We start from the raw sequence: 15,000 nt of genomic DNA on the forward strand, positions 1-15,000 counted from the left end.
GTGACAGACGCCATTTTCACAACGTCGCCAGATCTAAGGACCGCCCACACGAGCAACCGTCAGACTCGTGTTCTCACGGCGACACTGCGTCCGGACGACTCATCACTTCCTGTGTGATGACGCTGCCGTGTGTGTGTGTGGGGGGGGGGGATCAGCCTCAGGAGACCTCGATGATCTCCATGCTGCCGGAGAAGCTGGTCTGACTCCCCCCCACCTTCCCCATCTCCTCCCGGGACCGTACGTCCGTCATCCCGTCTCCGAACTCCATCTGGCAGCTTCGTCTCTTCAGCTGCTTCTCGAAGCTACTCTCCTCGTGCCAGCTCCGCCTCGAGTCGCCGCGGTCGCCCGTCCGCTGCCGGCTGCGCCGCCGCACCGCCTCCAGGCCGTGACCGCAGCTGTAGGCCGGGAAGCCGCCGCCCCCGTTCAGGATGGAGGTGGAGTAGAAGCGCGTGGAGTCAGAGGAGAGGTACCAGCCCCCGGCGAGCGAGGAGGTGGAGACGGTGACGGGGCCCAGCAGGATGTCCGAGTGCCAGCCCTTCAGGGCGCCACCAGACCCCGGTCTGGCCAAGTGCTGCTGGCTTCGCGAGAGGCCGAACAGGAAGCTGGCGGCGTTCTCCGTGCTTCCGCTGCGGTGCAGCAGATGGGAACAGTTCGGCGCAGCAGGCGGAGGTTTGCTGAAGCTGCCGGAGGCTGGCGACGGTCCAACGGCCTCTTCCTTGTCAGGACTCTGCTCCGGAGTCGACTGCTCCGAAACCTCCTCCACCGGGGAGAACTGGCTCGGCTTACTGGTCGGCTCCTTGAAGGCTGACGGTTTGTAGAAGTCCACGGCGTCTGCTGAGCCGCCATGAGGGACGAACACGTGGTGAGCGGCGGCTCCACCCGGATCGCCAAACGACTTGATGTCCAGAGAGAAGGAGCGCTTCAGCCGGGCGCTGTCCTCGGCTCCGTCGGGCAGCTGCAGACCGCACAGCGCCTCAGCCAGCAGACGCTCGTCGGGGGCGTCGGCCAGAACACATGGCAGGGTGAGGGGCTCCAGCAGCGCCAGGCCGGGGCCCACGGGGCCCGCGGCGTCCAGGGGGGCCTCGGCAGGCTCCGGGTCCTCGGGCGGAGCGGGGGCCCCCCCGCTCGACTCCTGGTGACGGAGCGACTTCAGTCTGGTCTCTGGACCGTGAGGACTTTTGATGTTCTTCTCAAAGTCCAGCAGCTGACCCAGGAAGTTGAAGTTGGGGGAGATGGTCGGTCGCTTCTCCTTCACGAACCTGACAGGAGAAGAAGGTCGTCAGTGAGGATCGGATGATTAATACGGCTCGTCAGAAACGGACCCGACACGTGGATCTGATCCGAGTCTGGATGAGTCTGAGTCTGGAACCTTTTCAAGAGAACCGACCTGTACGCCTCATCCAGCGACATGTCCATCCTCTTCATGATGTAGGCGATGGCGATGGTGGCAGAGCGAGAGATCCCAGCGAGACAGTGAACCAGAACCCGAGCGTTCGCCGCTTTGGCCTTTTCTGAAACACAGAGACAGAGGATCAGGATCAGCGGCTCGTCACTTCACATCAGAACACACAACAGTCCGTCCCGTCTCTGACCGATGAACTCCACCGATCTGTCGAGCCACGGCAGGATCTTCTCGCAGAACGAGTCGTTCACGGGAACTCGGAGGAAGTGTGAGTCTGGGATGAAGTCCGGTTTGGGGCAGGTGTTACTTGCGTTCAGGACGTAGACGATGTGGTTCTGCAGCATCAGATCCTGAAAAGACACAGAGACAAAGATTAACTGTGGATAAGGAGGTGAAACAGCTGCAGCAGGGACTTCCTGACGGTCCCTGAACTGATCATGTGACTCACCTTGTTCAGGACGTCCCTCTGGCAGCCCAGGTAAAGGTGTGGCAGGATGCGAGTGGGTCCGATGTTGGCGACGGGCAGACACGGCTGAGAGACGCAGGACGGAACCAGAGTGGACTTCCCCTCGCACAGACCCGGGAACAGGTGGGAGAACTCGGAGAACCCACCTGGAAGAACAACGTTCCGACACTCAGATCATATAAATGACAAGCGCCACCTGGTGGTCGCTCAACAGACGTGACACTGACCTGAGAGCAGGTGGACGGACGGGAAGTTCTTCTCCAGTTTGACCAGCAAGACGCTGAGGAACGACTCGCCGCCAAGCGCCGTCGGGTCGGAGGAGCTGTGGTCGTACACGACCACGTCCTGATCGCCCTGCAGCTCCAACTGCAGGAGAGAGAGAGAGGTGCGTTTCATTCGCTCGCTCACGTCACGTGTGTCAGTGTCGTGTTTGTCTGAAGAGTCAACTGGATTTTGATCCAGGTCAGTTTTTGAATGGCACACCTGACTCCTCCCACTGTATGGGGCGGAGTCGTACAGCTGTGGGGCCGGAGTCTCACCTTCTTCTTGGCCGAGTGCTGCAGCAGCTCGGCGATCTGGACCTTGTCCTGCTGCAGCCTCCTCTTCATCAGCTTGGAGCAGTTGACGTTCACGGCCTCCAGGATGTGCGACACATTGAAGTCCACGAAGGGTCGACTGTCGATCAGCACCACCCGGTCCAGACCCCCCTCCAGCAGCGCCACCAGGGCCTCAGCCCCGATGGGCCGCACCGCTTCGGGCCGCGGCATCCCGAGTCCGGACCTGGACCCCGGAGCCTGCGACATGTCAGACCCCCCCTCCCCCCCACCCCCCTACTCGACAACACCCCCCTCCCCTCCCCCTGGTCCTCTGGGGCGTCCCGGGCCGGCCGTCCAGCGCAGTGACGCAGCCTGGAGAGGAACCTCAGAGGATGAAGAGCTCCATTGTGTCGGACCGGTATGATGTCATCCTGATGGCGCTCGGCAGAGAGAGAGAGAGAAAGCGAGAGAGAGAGAAAGAGAGAGAGAGAGAAACAGCAGAGAGAGAGAGAGGCCTCACTCTGCCCTGAAAAAGCCAAACCCCCACGAACTAACTAACTGACTGACTGGTAGGGGAAGTGTGAGAGTGTGAGAGTGTGTGTGTGTGTGTGTGTGTGTGTGTGTGTGTGTGTGTGTGTGTGTGTGTGTGTGTGTGGAGGGGGGCGTCGTCTCTTCTCCTGGACGAAGCAATAATGTCATCACTCTGAGCCTCGATGCTTGTCTTCATGAAGTTTCACTCTGAGACAAAAAATACAAAATAAAGTTTCATTACAAACTTTTTTTTCAGTTTCTGACGGATGAAAAGTGAACTGTGACTGAGACACGAGTCTGTTTCTCTTTTAACAAACAAACACTGTCATTGGTTCGTTTCATCCAATGAGCTGATGTCACTTCCTGTCTCATCAGAGTGAGACGTCGTCTCTCATAACGTCTTCAGCGTTCGGATCAAAAACCTGATGATGAACTGAAGCTGATCACATAAATATTATAATGACTTATAATGATGAACTGTTCATGTTCAGGGTCTGATGTCAGAACCTGAGCTGCTGCAGAGCACACACACACACACAGAGACAGAGACAGAGACAGAGAGAGAGAGAGAGAGAGAGAGAGAGAGAGAGACTCCTCTGACTCACAGCAGGAATTTCCCTCTTTTATAAAACATGAAAACCTGTTACAGTTACAACATGTTACATTGAACAGAGAGAATCACAACACACACGCACACACCTCGTCGTCATGACAACAATCAAAAAGGCCTGATCAGAGCAGGTGTGTGTGTGTGTGTGTGTGTGTGTGTGTGTGTGTGTGTCCGTCCCGTCGGTCGACTGCGACCAAAGGTGAACAGCTCAGCTGTGACAGCGGCCAATCAGAGGACTTTAACCGCTCGCAGACATCACAGACTGGAGGGGCGGAGCCTAACTCAGTGAACCACTGTCGTCTTCATGAAGCTGAGAACTTTGTAACTTCTGATTGAACAATGAAACAAATCATCATCAATTTAATCAACAGATCGATTTGATCGTCAGATCCTCCTGAAGATGAACCTCCACATGAACTGATGAAGTGATGAAGAGGTTAGAAGCTCATGATGTTTCTCTTCCTGGTTCTTCCTGATTGGTTGTCATCAGTCACGACTCAACGTCACTAACACTTCCTGACTTTTGACCATCGCTGTTCCTCCTTCAGAGGAGACAATCTACAACCTGTTTACACCTGAGTGGTCACGTGACACGCGTGTGTTGATCCAGGAAGCGAAACAAGATGGAGTCGTGTGTTCAGCGGCTGATGAAAGCAAATACCATCACACAGGAATGTTGTTGGTGTGGAACGTTCACATTATATAACTTCGTCTGAGACGCAGCAGGTGAGATGCACCTGAACATCACTTCAGGTACAACTACAACACGCCACAGCTGTCATGTCCCCTCATCACCAACCACTTCCTCAACGAGCCGCGATGACGACCACATGACACGTCAACATCATCATCTTCATCATCATTATCTTCATCATCATCACTTTCATCATCAGTTTACAGAGATAATAGAATAAATCGTCGCGGCAGAAAACTTCTGATTATTCTGCTTCTAAAACAACTTCTTATCAATTAACTGTTGATGATCATTTAAAAACATCTTGTGTCAGTTTGAGTCGTGTGAAAACTGAAACCAGGAAGTGATCAGACATTACTGTGTGAAGTGACCCGATGTTGATCAGGCTCATGTGAAGATTTGTTACTTTTCTCTTTTATATTATTGCAGATTAATTGAAAAGTTATTTTAATGTCATTCTGTCTGTTCAGGTTTAATTTAGAAAAATTAAAACATAAAGAAAAACTAACTCTGACATGTAAACGTTGTTGTCACTTCCTGTTAAAAACTCTTTATTTATGATGTTTGAATCAAACCAGTTCTTTTAACTCTCAGTGGATTTAGTTCAACAGACAATAATCTAGTTTCTATTTAAGCTGATAAAACTTATTTAATCATTTCTTTACATTGAGGGTTGAACATTGTCAGCAAACCAAAAATGATTCAAACACTTCTTTAACATATTAAAACTCCTTTATTGTCAACGAGGTTTGTTTGAACTTTACATGATTTAATGTTTACGGTGATTAAAAAATGAAAATATGATTATTAATATTTACGTTTGTTATATTATGAACCTGAGGTTTAACACTTTACAGTATTTTGTATTTTATGTGAACGTCTCATGATTCAGGTCAACAGATGTTGTATCATTATGACTCGTACATGATTATTAATGTGGTTTTTAAGGTGAAGTTATGAAACATGAAGTTATGAAAGTCCGGTCCGAGCTGAGAGACGTTCACGGACCGGAGGTTCACCGGTCACGTCAGCTGATCGAAGAACCTTGGACCGAGTCTAAGCTCCGTCCGGATGTTCATCGACATTTCTCCGTCGGTACGTGAACGTCCCTCGGGTCCGCGACACCGAGCGACCGTCCGACTCCGGTCCGGTCCGGTCCGACGGTCGCTTCACGTCTCCGTCGGTCAACGCTCACACTCGGGGACCAACTTTAAACTCGAGGCCCGTTAACGGAACTTCACCAGACGTCGCTGAAACTCACCGTTTGAACAAACAACTCGACGTCAACGTCCGAACGGCGGCGGAGCTTCGTCCGGCCCGGTTCCGAGCGGAGGCTTCACCGGGGCAGAGAGCTCACGAGCCGCGGGTCGTCGGTGCTCCGGTCGTCGGTGCTCCCGCTGCCTCGAGCGATGAGGTCACCGCGGTAAAAATACAGAGATGTCGTCATCGCGGCTCGAGTCACATCGGAGCTGCTTAAAGGCGCAGCGACGTGACGTCGTCACTGAGCGACACGTACATGCGGGCCGTGCTGGGGGCGCTGTCGAACCGCGTCACTGAACCTGGAGACTTTTCACTATTTGATTCATGTTTCATTCATGTTTGGTTCATGTTTGATTCATGTTTTGGTAAAAAAAAAAGTGTCAAAACACAGACTGTGAATAAAGATGGCCGACATCATCATGACCGCCCCCTGGCGTCTGGCTGCAGTACAGGTAATAAGCCCCGCCCCCTCAGTGTCATGTGACTGATCACTTTGCTTCTCATTTGTTATTTGATGAATTGAAGACGTCATGATTGACAGAGGACACTGACTCAGGATTTGTGGAAAGCGTTTGTGGGCGGGGCCTCTGAAATACAACTATAATTTATAGAAGCCTCATATTCCTGAATTTAATATTGTACTAAAGTTATTATCTCCAGTAAATGAAGTTTTTGTACAATATATGGATTAGAAGAAAAAACATACTGTATCTTAATGGATTTTTTTTTTTAAATCTCTGTATAGAGTATAGCAGATATTTGTTTTTTTTAAAATATGTTGTGTGAAGAAGTTATTACAGTAGTGTCAGGTCAGAGTGTATGTGTCGTGGAGCTGACGCAGCGGTGGCGAGTGGAGCAAGGACAATGGACGTGACGGAGGCAGAAGAAAAGTGAAAAGGTTTTTTCATACTGGAGCAATTAGCATGCATGGCTAACTAACCAATTAGCATGCATGGCTAACTCGGCCTGATGACTGTGAAGGGATCAGAATCTAATCATAACATACACATACATACATAAACCTATACATACATGTTCAGAACAGGTGTGTGTTTGTGTCATCAGGTGTGAAACATCTGCAGGAATGTTAAATGTTAAAAAATACATTTGGGAAGACAAAATGATCAGATCGAGATAAAATGTTGAGATTTTATGGCAGAAGAACTAGTCAATCTGTGCATTTTAGGTCACAGTTGTTTAAAAAAAATTACATTTTATAAAACATTTTACTTTCAAAGTCAAAATGAAAGTGTAAAAAAAAATACTAACTCATTTTTATGAGATAATAAATCAAATGTTTTCAAATTAAATCAAATTACGGCCACCACCAGCTGGGGGCGGTAATGCGCCTGTTTGTTCTTTAACGACCGCCAAAAACAAAACACCCACGAAGAAGAATAAGGAAGAGGAGGAAACCGGATATAAACAAAGCGAAGCAGCGTCAGATCAATAATCAATAACTCGGGTTAACGTTCGTTTAGTCCGAGTTACTGTTGTTAGCGCGGATTCACTTTAACTTAGTGCTGCTCTTCGTGTTTTTGTGGGCCGGGCCGTTAGCTGACTGTTGCAAAGGTCGGCTAGCTGCTAGCTCGTTAGCACTGACCAACATGGATGATAACAAGGTGAGAAGCTAACGGTGGCTAACTGCACGTTTAGCTGCAAGCAGCTGTAACTCGCAGCTGCTCCGTGTTCACTCACTGGTTGTGACGTCACCTAACGAGTTAGTCTCGGTGCTAACGGGGGCTAACTAGCTAGTGAGGCTAACTGCGGTGCGATGTGTGGGTTAGGTCAGATGAGGGGCTAACAGCGGCTAATGCTAACAGCGATTCTGCAGCTTTTCCCTGAAAGTCTTGAAAAGTTTCGACTTGGTTCAGAAGATTCATCTGAAAAGTCTTGATTACATTCTTTAATATCTTCCTCCCGGTGACGGACCAAGCTTCCGGTTCGACTGGTGTCGGTTTGTTTTGTCTCAGTTAATAACTGATGAATCTGTAGCTCATATTTATCATGACTGTGATCAGACCTGTATGATTATGACAGATTCATATGTTAAAGAGAGACTGTGGAATATCAGACATGTTGATTATTATACTCGATAAAAGTTCACACTTGTACACAACTAATCTTTTATTTTAAAATATTTTTTTTAATCCACAATATAATAATCCGGTGACTTTATTCGTTTCTCTGTAAATCTTAAAACATACAAAATTATAGAGAATTGTATCTCATCTGTTCCTTCTGTTAGTGGTGTTGTTCTTGTGCTACAGCTTGTTTTTAGAGTATGTGCATTGATATAATATATAATATATATATATTTGTAATCTGAATGTGTCTGTGCTGTGGGCAGATGGTGGCTGGTAAAGTGAAGAAACCCGGGAAACGCGGCCGCAAACCTGCAAAGATCGACCTGAAGGCCAAACTGGAGCGGAGCCGCCAGAGCGCCAGGGAGTGTCGGGCCCGGAAGAAGCTGCGGTACCAGTACCTGGAGGAGCTGGTGTCGAGCAAGGAGCGGGCCATCTGCGCCCTGAGGGAGGAGCTGGAGATGGTACACGCCCAGAGTCATACGCACGTTCTTACAGCATCACAAGTTCATGAATCACTTCTACAATAAAGTCTCATTCATTTATTCATTCGTTGATGGTTGGTGTGACCTCTGACCCCCGACAGTACAAGCAGTGGTGCTCGGCCATGGACCAGGGGAAGATCCCGTCAGAGATCAAAGCTCTGCTGACCGGCGACGAGCAGAAGACGCCTCATCATGGCGGCGGCGGCACCAAGTCGTCCAAGAGCAACAAGAACAGCGGTCAGGGTTAAGCCCCGCCCCCTGCGATGGGGAAAGCCCCGTCTCCGATGGAGGAGGTTTCACACTGACGAGGCGACGCTTCAGTCAAACTGCTGCTGTCAATCATCCACAGGAAGTTACACACAGGAAGTTAAACTCTTTTTTTCTCTCCCTCCAGTTTCCCGTGAAGCGTCTCGCTCCTGATTCGTCTGACGGATCAGACGTCGTCATGGCGCCGCAGCTTGTCTGTCGTCATGTGACTTATTAACCACAGATTATGATAAACTTAATAAAACATAATTAATATCACGTTATGTCTAGAACGATGTTCACAGAGGAACTGAAACTGAAACTGAATTTACTCGATTACATTTGTTCTCTGATTGACAGTTAAGGCCTGAGAGTCAAGCACAGATCCATCAAAATAATCAAATCATGATGGACAGTTATCGTCACAAGTCACATGACGGACTGACAGACAGGTAACAGGAAGCGACGCCATGGCGACGGTCGAGGACTCGTGATGTTTGTGACGCGTGAATGTGGCTTCAGTTTATTATTTTATTTATGTTTTTTAAACGTTGGTCTGATTCTGTGGACACGCGGTGTCGGGGTAGAGGTCAGAGGTCAGCAGTAGGATGAAAGGCGTCAGATCTATTTTTGTATTTTGTATCGTGTCGCCGAAGGAAAAGTCAAACTTTTTGCTTCTTGTTGGTGAGACGATGAAAAAAGATTAAAAAACTGCAGCTTTTGATTATTTTATTATATTTACGTTACTACTTCTTCTGTCTGAGTCAATGTTCAGATTTAACTTCAGACCAACAAGTTCAAACTGATCTTCTTGTTTTGTTGTGATGAGAATCGTCAGTGACGTTTTTGCACTTTCTTCACTCTGGCACTTTGTCGATGGTTCAACTGAACTTTGCTCTTTTTGTCGCTCAAAGAAAATAAACGTTTGTTTGACTGTAATCGTTGATTCAACAGAAACTTATTTCATGTTCACGTTCACACAGCATCATGATGACGACAGGACGGCAGCAAATCATCCGGAAAATATAAAAACTTTCTTGAAGTTTTCTTGAAGAACTGTTCATGAAATCATGTGATGAGATCAGAAGCTGCAGAACGGGATGAGAATGTTTGAACCAGATCTGTAACCAGGTCGACGGAGCCGAGAGACTCTTCCAGTCATAGTTTAGAAGTAAGACGAATTATTGAGCCTGATGAGTTTTCACAAACAACGTGAGTTTGTGAAATAAAAACTAACTCTTCTTCCAGAAGCTGCTGCTGTCGAACAGCAGGTGGCGTCAGCGCAGCGACTTCCTGTTTCCTCTCACTCTTAAAATCACTTTTCTTAGTTCAGATAATCTGTTTGTGTCTCAGAGTAGAATCACGAATCTCCTGGAGATTTAACTGCTGACAAACCATTTACATGATTCAATGTTGTCGTCAGAGGGAACCGGTCCGGGTTCTGGTTCTGGTTCTGGTCACGAGACCAGAGTCCAAGTCACGGACATCTGACATTAATGATTTAGTTTATTATCTGTTCAGGACTTGAGACCCGATCCTCTACACTCGTGTTCCTCCTCCCAACAAACGGAACATGTTGAACTCACCGTTACTCCTACTGTAGCTAAGCAGTGATGTCAACGTTAACGCGCGGCTACTAGCGTTAGCTTGGACCACGTGCAATACTGCAGCAAATCACTTATAGATGGACGATGGTTTAGCGAGCGAACAAGCTGACGTTAATAAAAACACAGAATCTGATGCATCATTGACAAAACGATCCATCGAAACACGGCACACAAATCAACTAGGATTCAAATCTGACGTATAAAATCAGCTTGATGTTCAGAAGCTTGTTGAGAAGTACAAACATGGCTGCCGGGAGCGTGTTACATCCAGAAAGAAAGCCCTTTACGCAAACATTCTGTTTCTGCTCGAGTCCAGTGTGGAGCCTCCGTCGAGCTCACCTGCCAACACTGACGCGCTTTGGATGAATAAAGTTTCTCGTGTTTGTTTTTTTCAAGTTCACAGTTTCTAGATTTTCCAAAGTCATTTACACAAAAGTGTTTGGCGGATTGGCGTTTGTGAGCCAGGCGACTTTCTTCTCCTTCACCTCTCGGCCAAACGTATCGTGAACCGAGTCCTTGGCGACCGTCTTCGCCTGCACCGGGAGGTCCACCACCCCGATGTAGTTCTTTTTGGCCACCCGGGAGCTCGCCGTGATGGTGTACGCGTTGCTGCGGTAACATTTCATGGACGACATACAGAAAGTCTCCCGCATGCCCCTTCTGAAGTTTGCATTGTAGACGGAGTACAGGGTCGGTTTGGACGCCGTGGAGCTGAAGGAGACCCAGGCGATGGCCGTGAAGAACAGCAGCCCCTGCCTGCTGGGCGCGTCGGACTCCCTCGGGTGCCACAGCTGGGCCACGTAGAACGGCGTCCAGGCGAGGAAGAAAACTGAATTGAGCATGAGGAACATCCTGATGGTCTTGACTTTAGTCCGTGGGACAATGTTCATTGTCCTGCGCACTGAGTGGCCGTCAGCGCTGATCCTCCAGATGTAGCGGACGACCCGCTGGTAGAAGGACACGATCAGCGCTACCGGGCCCAGAAAACCAAACAGCAGGTGAACCGCTGCGTAGGCTATACTGCCCCAGCTGTCTGGAAGGAAAAACTCACAGTGACTGTCTGTAGATGTGGATCCGTAGAAGAAGAGGCATGGCGAGATGAAGGCTGCATCAAAAAGCCACGAGGCCAGGATCATCTTCTTCGCTTTCTCCCTGGACACCTTGAAGCTGAGGGGGTAGACGATCGTGTAGAAGCGATCTACAGAGATGGAGAGCAGGACGTACACCTGCACCCCGGGGCACAGGTGCTGCAGGTAGCGTACAGCTTTGCAGGCAGCGGCGCTCAGCGGCCATCTTCCCGAGGCGACCTGCAGGAGGACGAATGGGGCACAACCCAGGCTCATGAGCAGGTCAGCGCAGGCCATGGACACCACAAAGTAGTTAGTGGTGGACTGAGTCCGTCGGCTCCGGTGGATGACCAGGCAGACGAGGGCATTTCCCAGGATGGAGATCAACCAGAGAACCGCAAACACCAAGCCCAGGATGGCGACCTCACCTGAAGTCAGTTCGTAGGAGGTGTGGGTCCTGTTGGTCTGGCCAGAGGACGAGCCCTCGAGGCTGCACAGGGGGGTTGTGGGGAGCGTTGCCAGGACAGTCGAGTTCTCCCTCACAGAGAAGTTAAATGACATCTGATGTGTGAACGACGGAGAGTAAAGAGATGGATTGACACCGAGGGACGACTGGGCGTAAACCATGGCTACACTGCTGCACCAGAGAGGAGCTGCGGAGACAGAAACAGATCCATCGTCAGAACAAACACTGGAAAACCTTCACAGAACCAAACCAAACCACAATCAAGTGAATAAGAAGCGTTTCCAGCTGCAGCAGGTTCTGGTCTTCAGTTCAGGAACAGTGGAACCAAACTGATCGAGCATCAGGAAGATGAACTCAGTCACGTCACCTATCGGCCTTGTGACGCACCTGGTGGGACGGTGGGGAGTTAACACATGGCTAGAGTCAAAGAAGCGTCAGGGTGGAATGTGTCTGTAGGTCGGGGGGGGGGGGGTCTGCAGGGTCTGAGATCGGTTGGAGGTTGGTAGTGAAATGTCAGTTGGTTGGTTAGTAGGTTAAGTTGAGTGGTCGTGTGGTTGGTCAGTTGGTTAGTGGTTGTCTGGCTGGTTGGGACAGTGAGTAGGGGAACTGGTTGGTAAGTGTTGGTGGGGATTAAAAGACTGTTCCACATGTTTGTTGTTTACGTCTAATGAAGATATTCAGAGGAACTCGAGCGTCACGAAGGGATGAAGACGTAGTTTCACCTCAGAGGAGATGAATATTCTCTGGACACTGAACTTCCTGTGAAGCATGTGACATTTTCACAAATCTCCTGGAAACGTCGCTGGCTTGAATCAGAGCGTTGGATCAAAACGTGAGAATGTAATAATGGATCTACGAACGCCTCCGAGGCCTTTTGTATAAATATAACCACGCAGCAGCTGAGTCCCCGCGCTGTCGGTTGATTTCATTAATCCATCACTGGTCCAGTGAGAGCAGCTCCTCCGAGCCCAAGAAGCCCACGAGGGAAACGCTCTGTTGATCAGGACTCTGTGTTCGACAGCCTCAGCAACATGAGTCGTCCTGAACCAGAGACCACAAGTCAACCAGACACAGACCAGAGGCAACGATCACGAAGAGCCGATCGCCTGAATGAAAACAACGTGCAGGTGGAAGAAGAAGACAGAAACACTCACGATCATAAATCATAACCTGTAGAGCTCGATGATATAAAATATGAAGATATTATCGAGATCAAAGTCGGTCGATATCGATGATTATCACGATAAATCAAAAGTCGTCTTCATGATCAGATGAAGACAAACAAGCAACGATGTAATACTCCTCACCATGGTTACACAACGCACAAACAATACATCAAAACAAATTGATTATTGTTATATAGCTATTGATTGATGAAAATAATATGAGGATAATTTTCACCCAGATGTTTTTACAGGAGAATATAATGGAAATAATAATCACAACTAACATAATTAACTCAATTATTTCATCAACTGTTTGTCTGAGAATATCACAAAGACATGAGAGAATCATGAGAGAATTATGATTAATAACTGATCAAAGCAGCTGATTATTATTTTCATGTCCATCAGTTAACTGAGTTATTGATCATTTGTTTCAGAGACAGAGCAGTTTTATAACCGACGCGTCAGGATCAGACTGGTCCTTATGACGACTAACAATACTGACACTTATAGATTATTAATAATAATAATAACAACAATCAGAGATACATGATGCAGAACTCGAGTATCTACATGTCAACAACACATTTTAATCTCATTTATAATAAATAAATATTAAACATATGGTTCATAAGAGAGGCTCCATCACACGTCACGAGCGACTCTTCATCTTCAGGACGATCGATCACAAATCAATCGATCGATCATCGATCAATCGAACAGTAAACAAGCTCCGACAGACCAACAGGAGGAAGATGAGCTTCATGTGTCCAACATGTCCGACACACACACACACACACACGTCAAATCATCGCATACGATGAATAAATCCGCCTGCAGCAGATCGAACCGACCGATCAAATCGTCGGTGTCTGTCGGTGACTGAAGTGTCGGTGATCGTCGGTGATCGTCGGTGAACTCACCGGTGGAGAGCGGAGCAGCAACAGACGCGTCATGTTGGTGTTTTTCCGTGATTCAGAGATGGAGGAGGAGGAAGAGGAGGAGGAGGAGGAAGAGGGGGGAAGAGGAAGAGGAGGATGAAGAGGAGGGGGGAGGAGGATGAGGAGGGGGGAGGAGGATGAGGAGGAGGAGGAAGAGGAGGAGGAGGAGGAGGAGGAAGAGGGGGGGAGAGGAAGAGGAGGATGAAGAGGAGGGGGGAGGAGGAGGAGGAGGAGGAGGAGGAAGAGGAGGAAGAGGAGGAGGAAGAGGAGGAGGATGAGGAGGGGGGAGGAGGATGAGGAGGAGGAGGAAGAGGAGGAGGAGGAGGAGGAAGAGGAGGAGGAGGAGGATGAGGAGGAGGAGGAAGAGGAGGAGGAGGAGGAGGAAGAGGGGGGAAGAGGAGGAGGAGGAGGAAGAGGGGGGAAGAGGAAGAGGAGGATGAAGAGGAGGGGGGAGGAGGAGGAGGAGGAGGAAGAGGAGGAGGAGGAGGAAGAGGAGGAGGAAGAGGAGGAGGAGGAGGATGAGGAGGGGGGAGGAGGATGAGGAGGAGGAGGAAGAGGAGGAGGAGGAAGAGGAGGGGGGAGGAGGATGAGGAGGAGGAGGAAGAGGAGGAGGAGGGAGGAAGAGGAGGATGAAGAGGAGGAGGAGGAGGGGGGAAGAGGAAGAGGAGGAGGAAGAGGAGGGGGGAGGAGGAGGAGGAAGAGGAGGAGGAGGAGGAGGAAGAGTAGGAGGAGGAAGAGGAGAAGGAGGAGGAAGAGTAGGAGGAGGAAGAGGAGCCAGAGGAGGTGGAAGATGAGGAAGAGGAGGAGGAGGAAGAGTAGGAGGGGGGGGGGCCTGCAGGTCTGCTTGTCTAACGGTCGGTACCTGTCTGTGGGTCGGTACCTGTCTGTTGGTCGGTACCTGTCTGTCTGACCCATCAGGGGCGGATGAAGATGTTTTTGGGTCCAGAGCAGAAACAGACTGTCAGAGTTTGTGACGTCATCCGTCACTGATTGATACGAGTTGTCTCTGCTCCGTGTGGGCGGGGCTAAAACACACACGCACACACACACACGTGGTTTACTAGGGGGGGTAGAGGAGCCGCCCCTGCGCTCCGTGTATGTGCATTGAGCAACATAGACTTCATAATACCATATTTAATAATACCATACTTAAATATCAATAACATACGAAAGGAAACGTAAATCTTGACGTATCCAGTGAAAACTTTGTTTTTATTTTAATAAGAATCATTTGATTGTAATATGTTTATGTTATTGTGACAGATTGATTATTAATGGTCGATGATTTGATTGATATTTTCTGCTGCTTTATAAAAGGAGATGATGTCGTTATTGGTCCGACACTGACGAGGGTTGCTGTCGCAGAAGGTCGCCATGGCAACCGCAGTGCTGAGGAAACTGATTTTCCAACGAGCCTGTTGCTACGGGCAACCAACAAC

The 15,000-nt window shown here is 49.1% G+C and overlaps 3 protein-coding genes across 5 annotated transcripts in view; 1 reads left to right on the forward strand and 2 right to left on the reverse strand.

Moving 5' to 3' along the window:
• dusp16 (dual specificity phosphatase 16) overlaps nucleotides 1–2,698 on the reverse strand; it is a 3,392-nt gene extending 694 nt beyond the window's left edge. Inside the window, exons 1-6 of the mRNA XM_035604705.2 lie at nucleotides 2,408–2,698; nucleotides 2,096–2,234; nucleotides 1,851–2,014; nucleotides 1,593–1,752; nucleotides 1,388–1,511; nucleotides 1–1,259 (exon numbers count right to left, since the gene is read on the reverse strand). The exon at nucleotides 1–1,259 is cut by the window's left edge and continues 694 nt beyond it. Of these exons, the coding sequence (XP_035460598.1) occupies nucleotides 158–1,259; nucleotides 1,388–1,511; nucleotides 1,593–1,752; nucleotides 1,851–2,014; nucleotides 2,096–2,234; nucleotides 2,408–2,671 (1,953 nt within the window). The 5' untranslated portion in view covers nucleotides 2,672–2,698 and the 3' untranslated portion in view covers nucleotides 1–157. The remainder of the gene's footprint in view (nucleotides 1,260–1,387; nucleotides 1,512–1,592; nucleotides 1,753–1,850; nucleotides 2,015–2,095; nucleotides 2,235–2,407) is intronic.
• A 2,494-nt stretch (nucleotides 2,699–5,192) lies between these two features.
• On the forward strand, nucleotides 5,193–9,253 carry crebl2 (cAMP responsive element binding protein-like 2). Of its 3 annotated transcripts, none has more exons than XM_035604776.2 (3): nucleotides 5,193–5,951; nucleotides 7,850–8,047; nucleotides 8,170–9,253. In XM_035604776.2, the coding sequence occupies exons 1-3, from the start codon at nucleotides 5,904–5,906 to the stop codon at nucleotides 8,314–8,316; spliced, it is 393 nt and encodes a 130-aa protein (XP_035460669.1). In that variant the 5' UTR covers nucleotides 5,193–5,903; the 3' UTR covers nucleotides 8,317–9,253. The 3 variants fall into 3 exon arrangements, with proteins under 3 accessions (XP_035460669.1, XP_035460677.1, XP_035460686.1); XM_035604784.2 differs by lacking the exon at nucleotides 5,193–5,951 and adding an exon at nucleotides 6,873–7,121 and having other exon boundaries at nucleotides 7,843–8,047; XM_035604793.2 differs by lacking the exon at nucleotides 5,193–5,951 and adding an exon at nucleotides 6,875–7,121.
• A 552-nt stretch (nucleotides 9,254–9,805) lies between these two features.
• On the reverse strand, nucleotides 9,806–13,639 carry gpr19 (G protein-coupled receptor 19). The gene is made up of 2 exons (XM_035604716.2): nucleotides 13,544–13,639; nucleotides 9,806–11,641 (listed from the first exon to the last, which is right to left on the reverse strand). Exon 2 carries the CDS (start codon nucleotides 11,613–11,615, stop codon nucleotides 10,347–10,349), a length of 1,269 nt encoding a protein of 422 aa, XP_035460609.1. The 5' UTR covers nucleotides 11,616–11,641; nucleotides 13,544–13,639; the 3' UTR covers nucleotides 9,806–10,346.
• Nucleotides 13,640–15,000: the final 1,361 nt, after the last annotated feature.

Source organism: Scophthalmus maximus, chromosome 12 (genome assembly GCF_022379125.1).
Source record: "Scophthalmus maximus strain ysfricsl-2021 chromosome 12, ASM2237912v1, whole genome shotgun sequence".
NCBI lineage: Eukaryota > Metazoa > Chordata > Actinopteri > Pleuronectiformes > Scophthalmidae > Scophthalmus > Scophthalmus maximus.

Bases quoted from the DNA above. Each gene is read 5' to 3' on its own strand.
- gpr19 (XM_035604716.2), bottom strand. From the start codon at position 11,615: ATGGTTTACGCCCAGTCGTCCCTCGGTGTCAATCCATCTCTTTACTCT.
- crebl2 (XM_035604776.2), top strand. From the start codon at position 5,904: ATGGCCGACATCATCATGACCGCCCCCTGGCGTCTGGCTGCAGTACAG. The intron at 5,952-7,849 runs GTAATAAGCCCC...TGCTGTGGGCAG, and splicing joins GGCGTCTGGCTGCAGTACAG to ATGGTGGCTGGTAAAGTGAA. The intron at 8,048-8,169 runs GTACACGCCCAG...GACCCCCGACAG, and splicing joins TGAGGGAGGAGCTGGAGATG to TACAAGCAGTGGTGCTCGGC.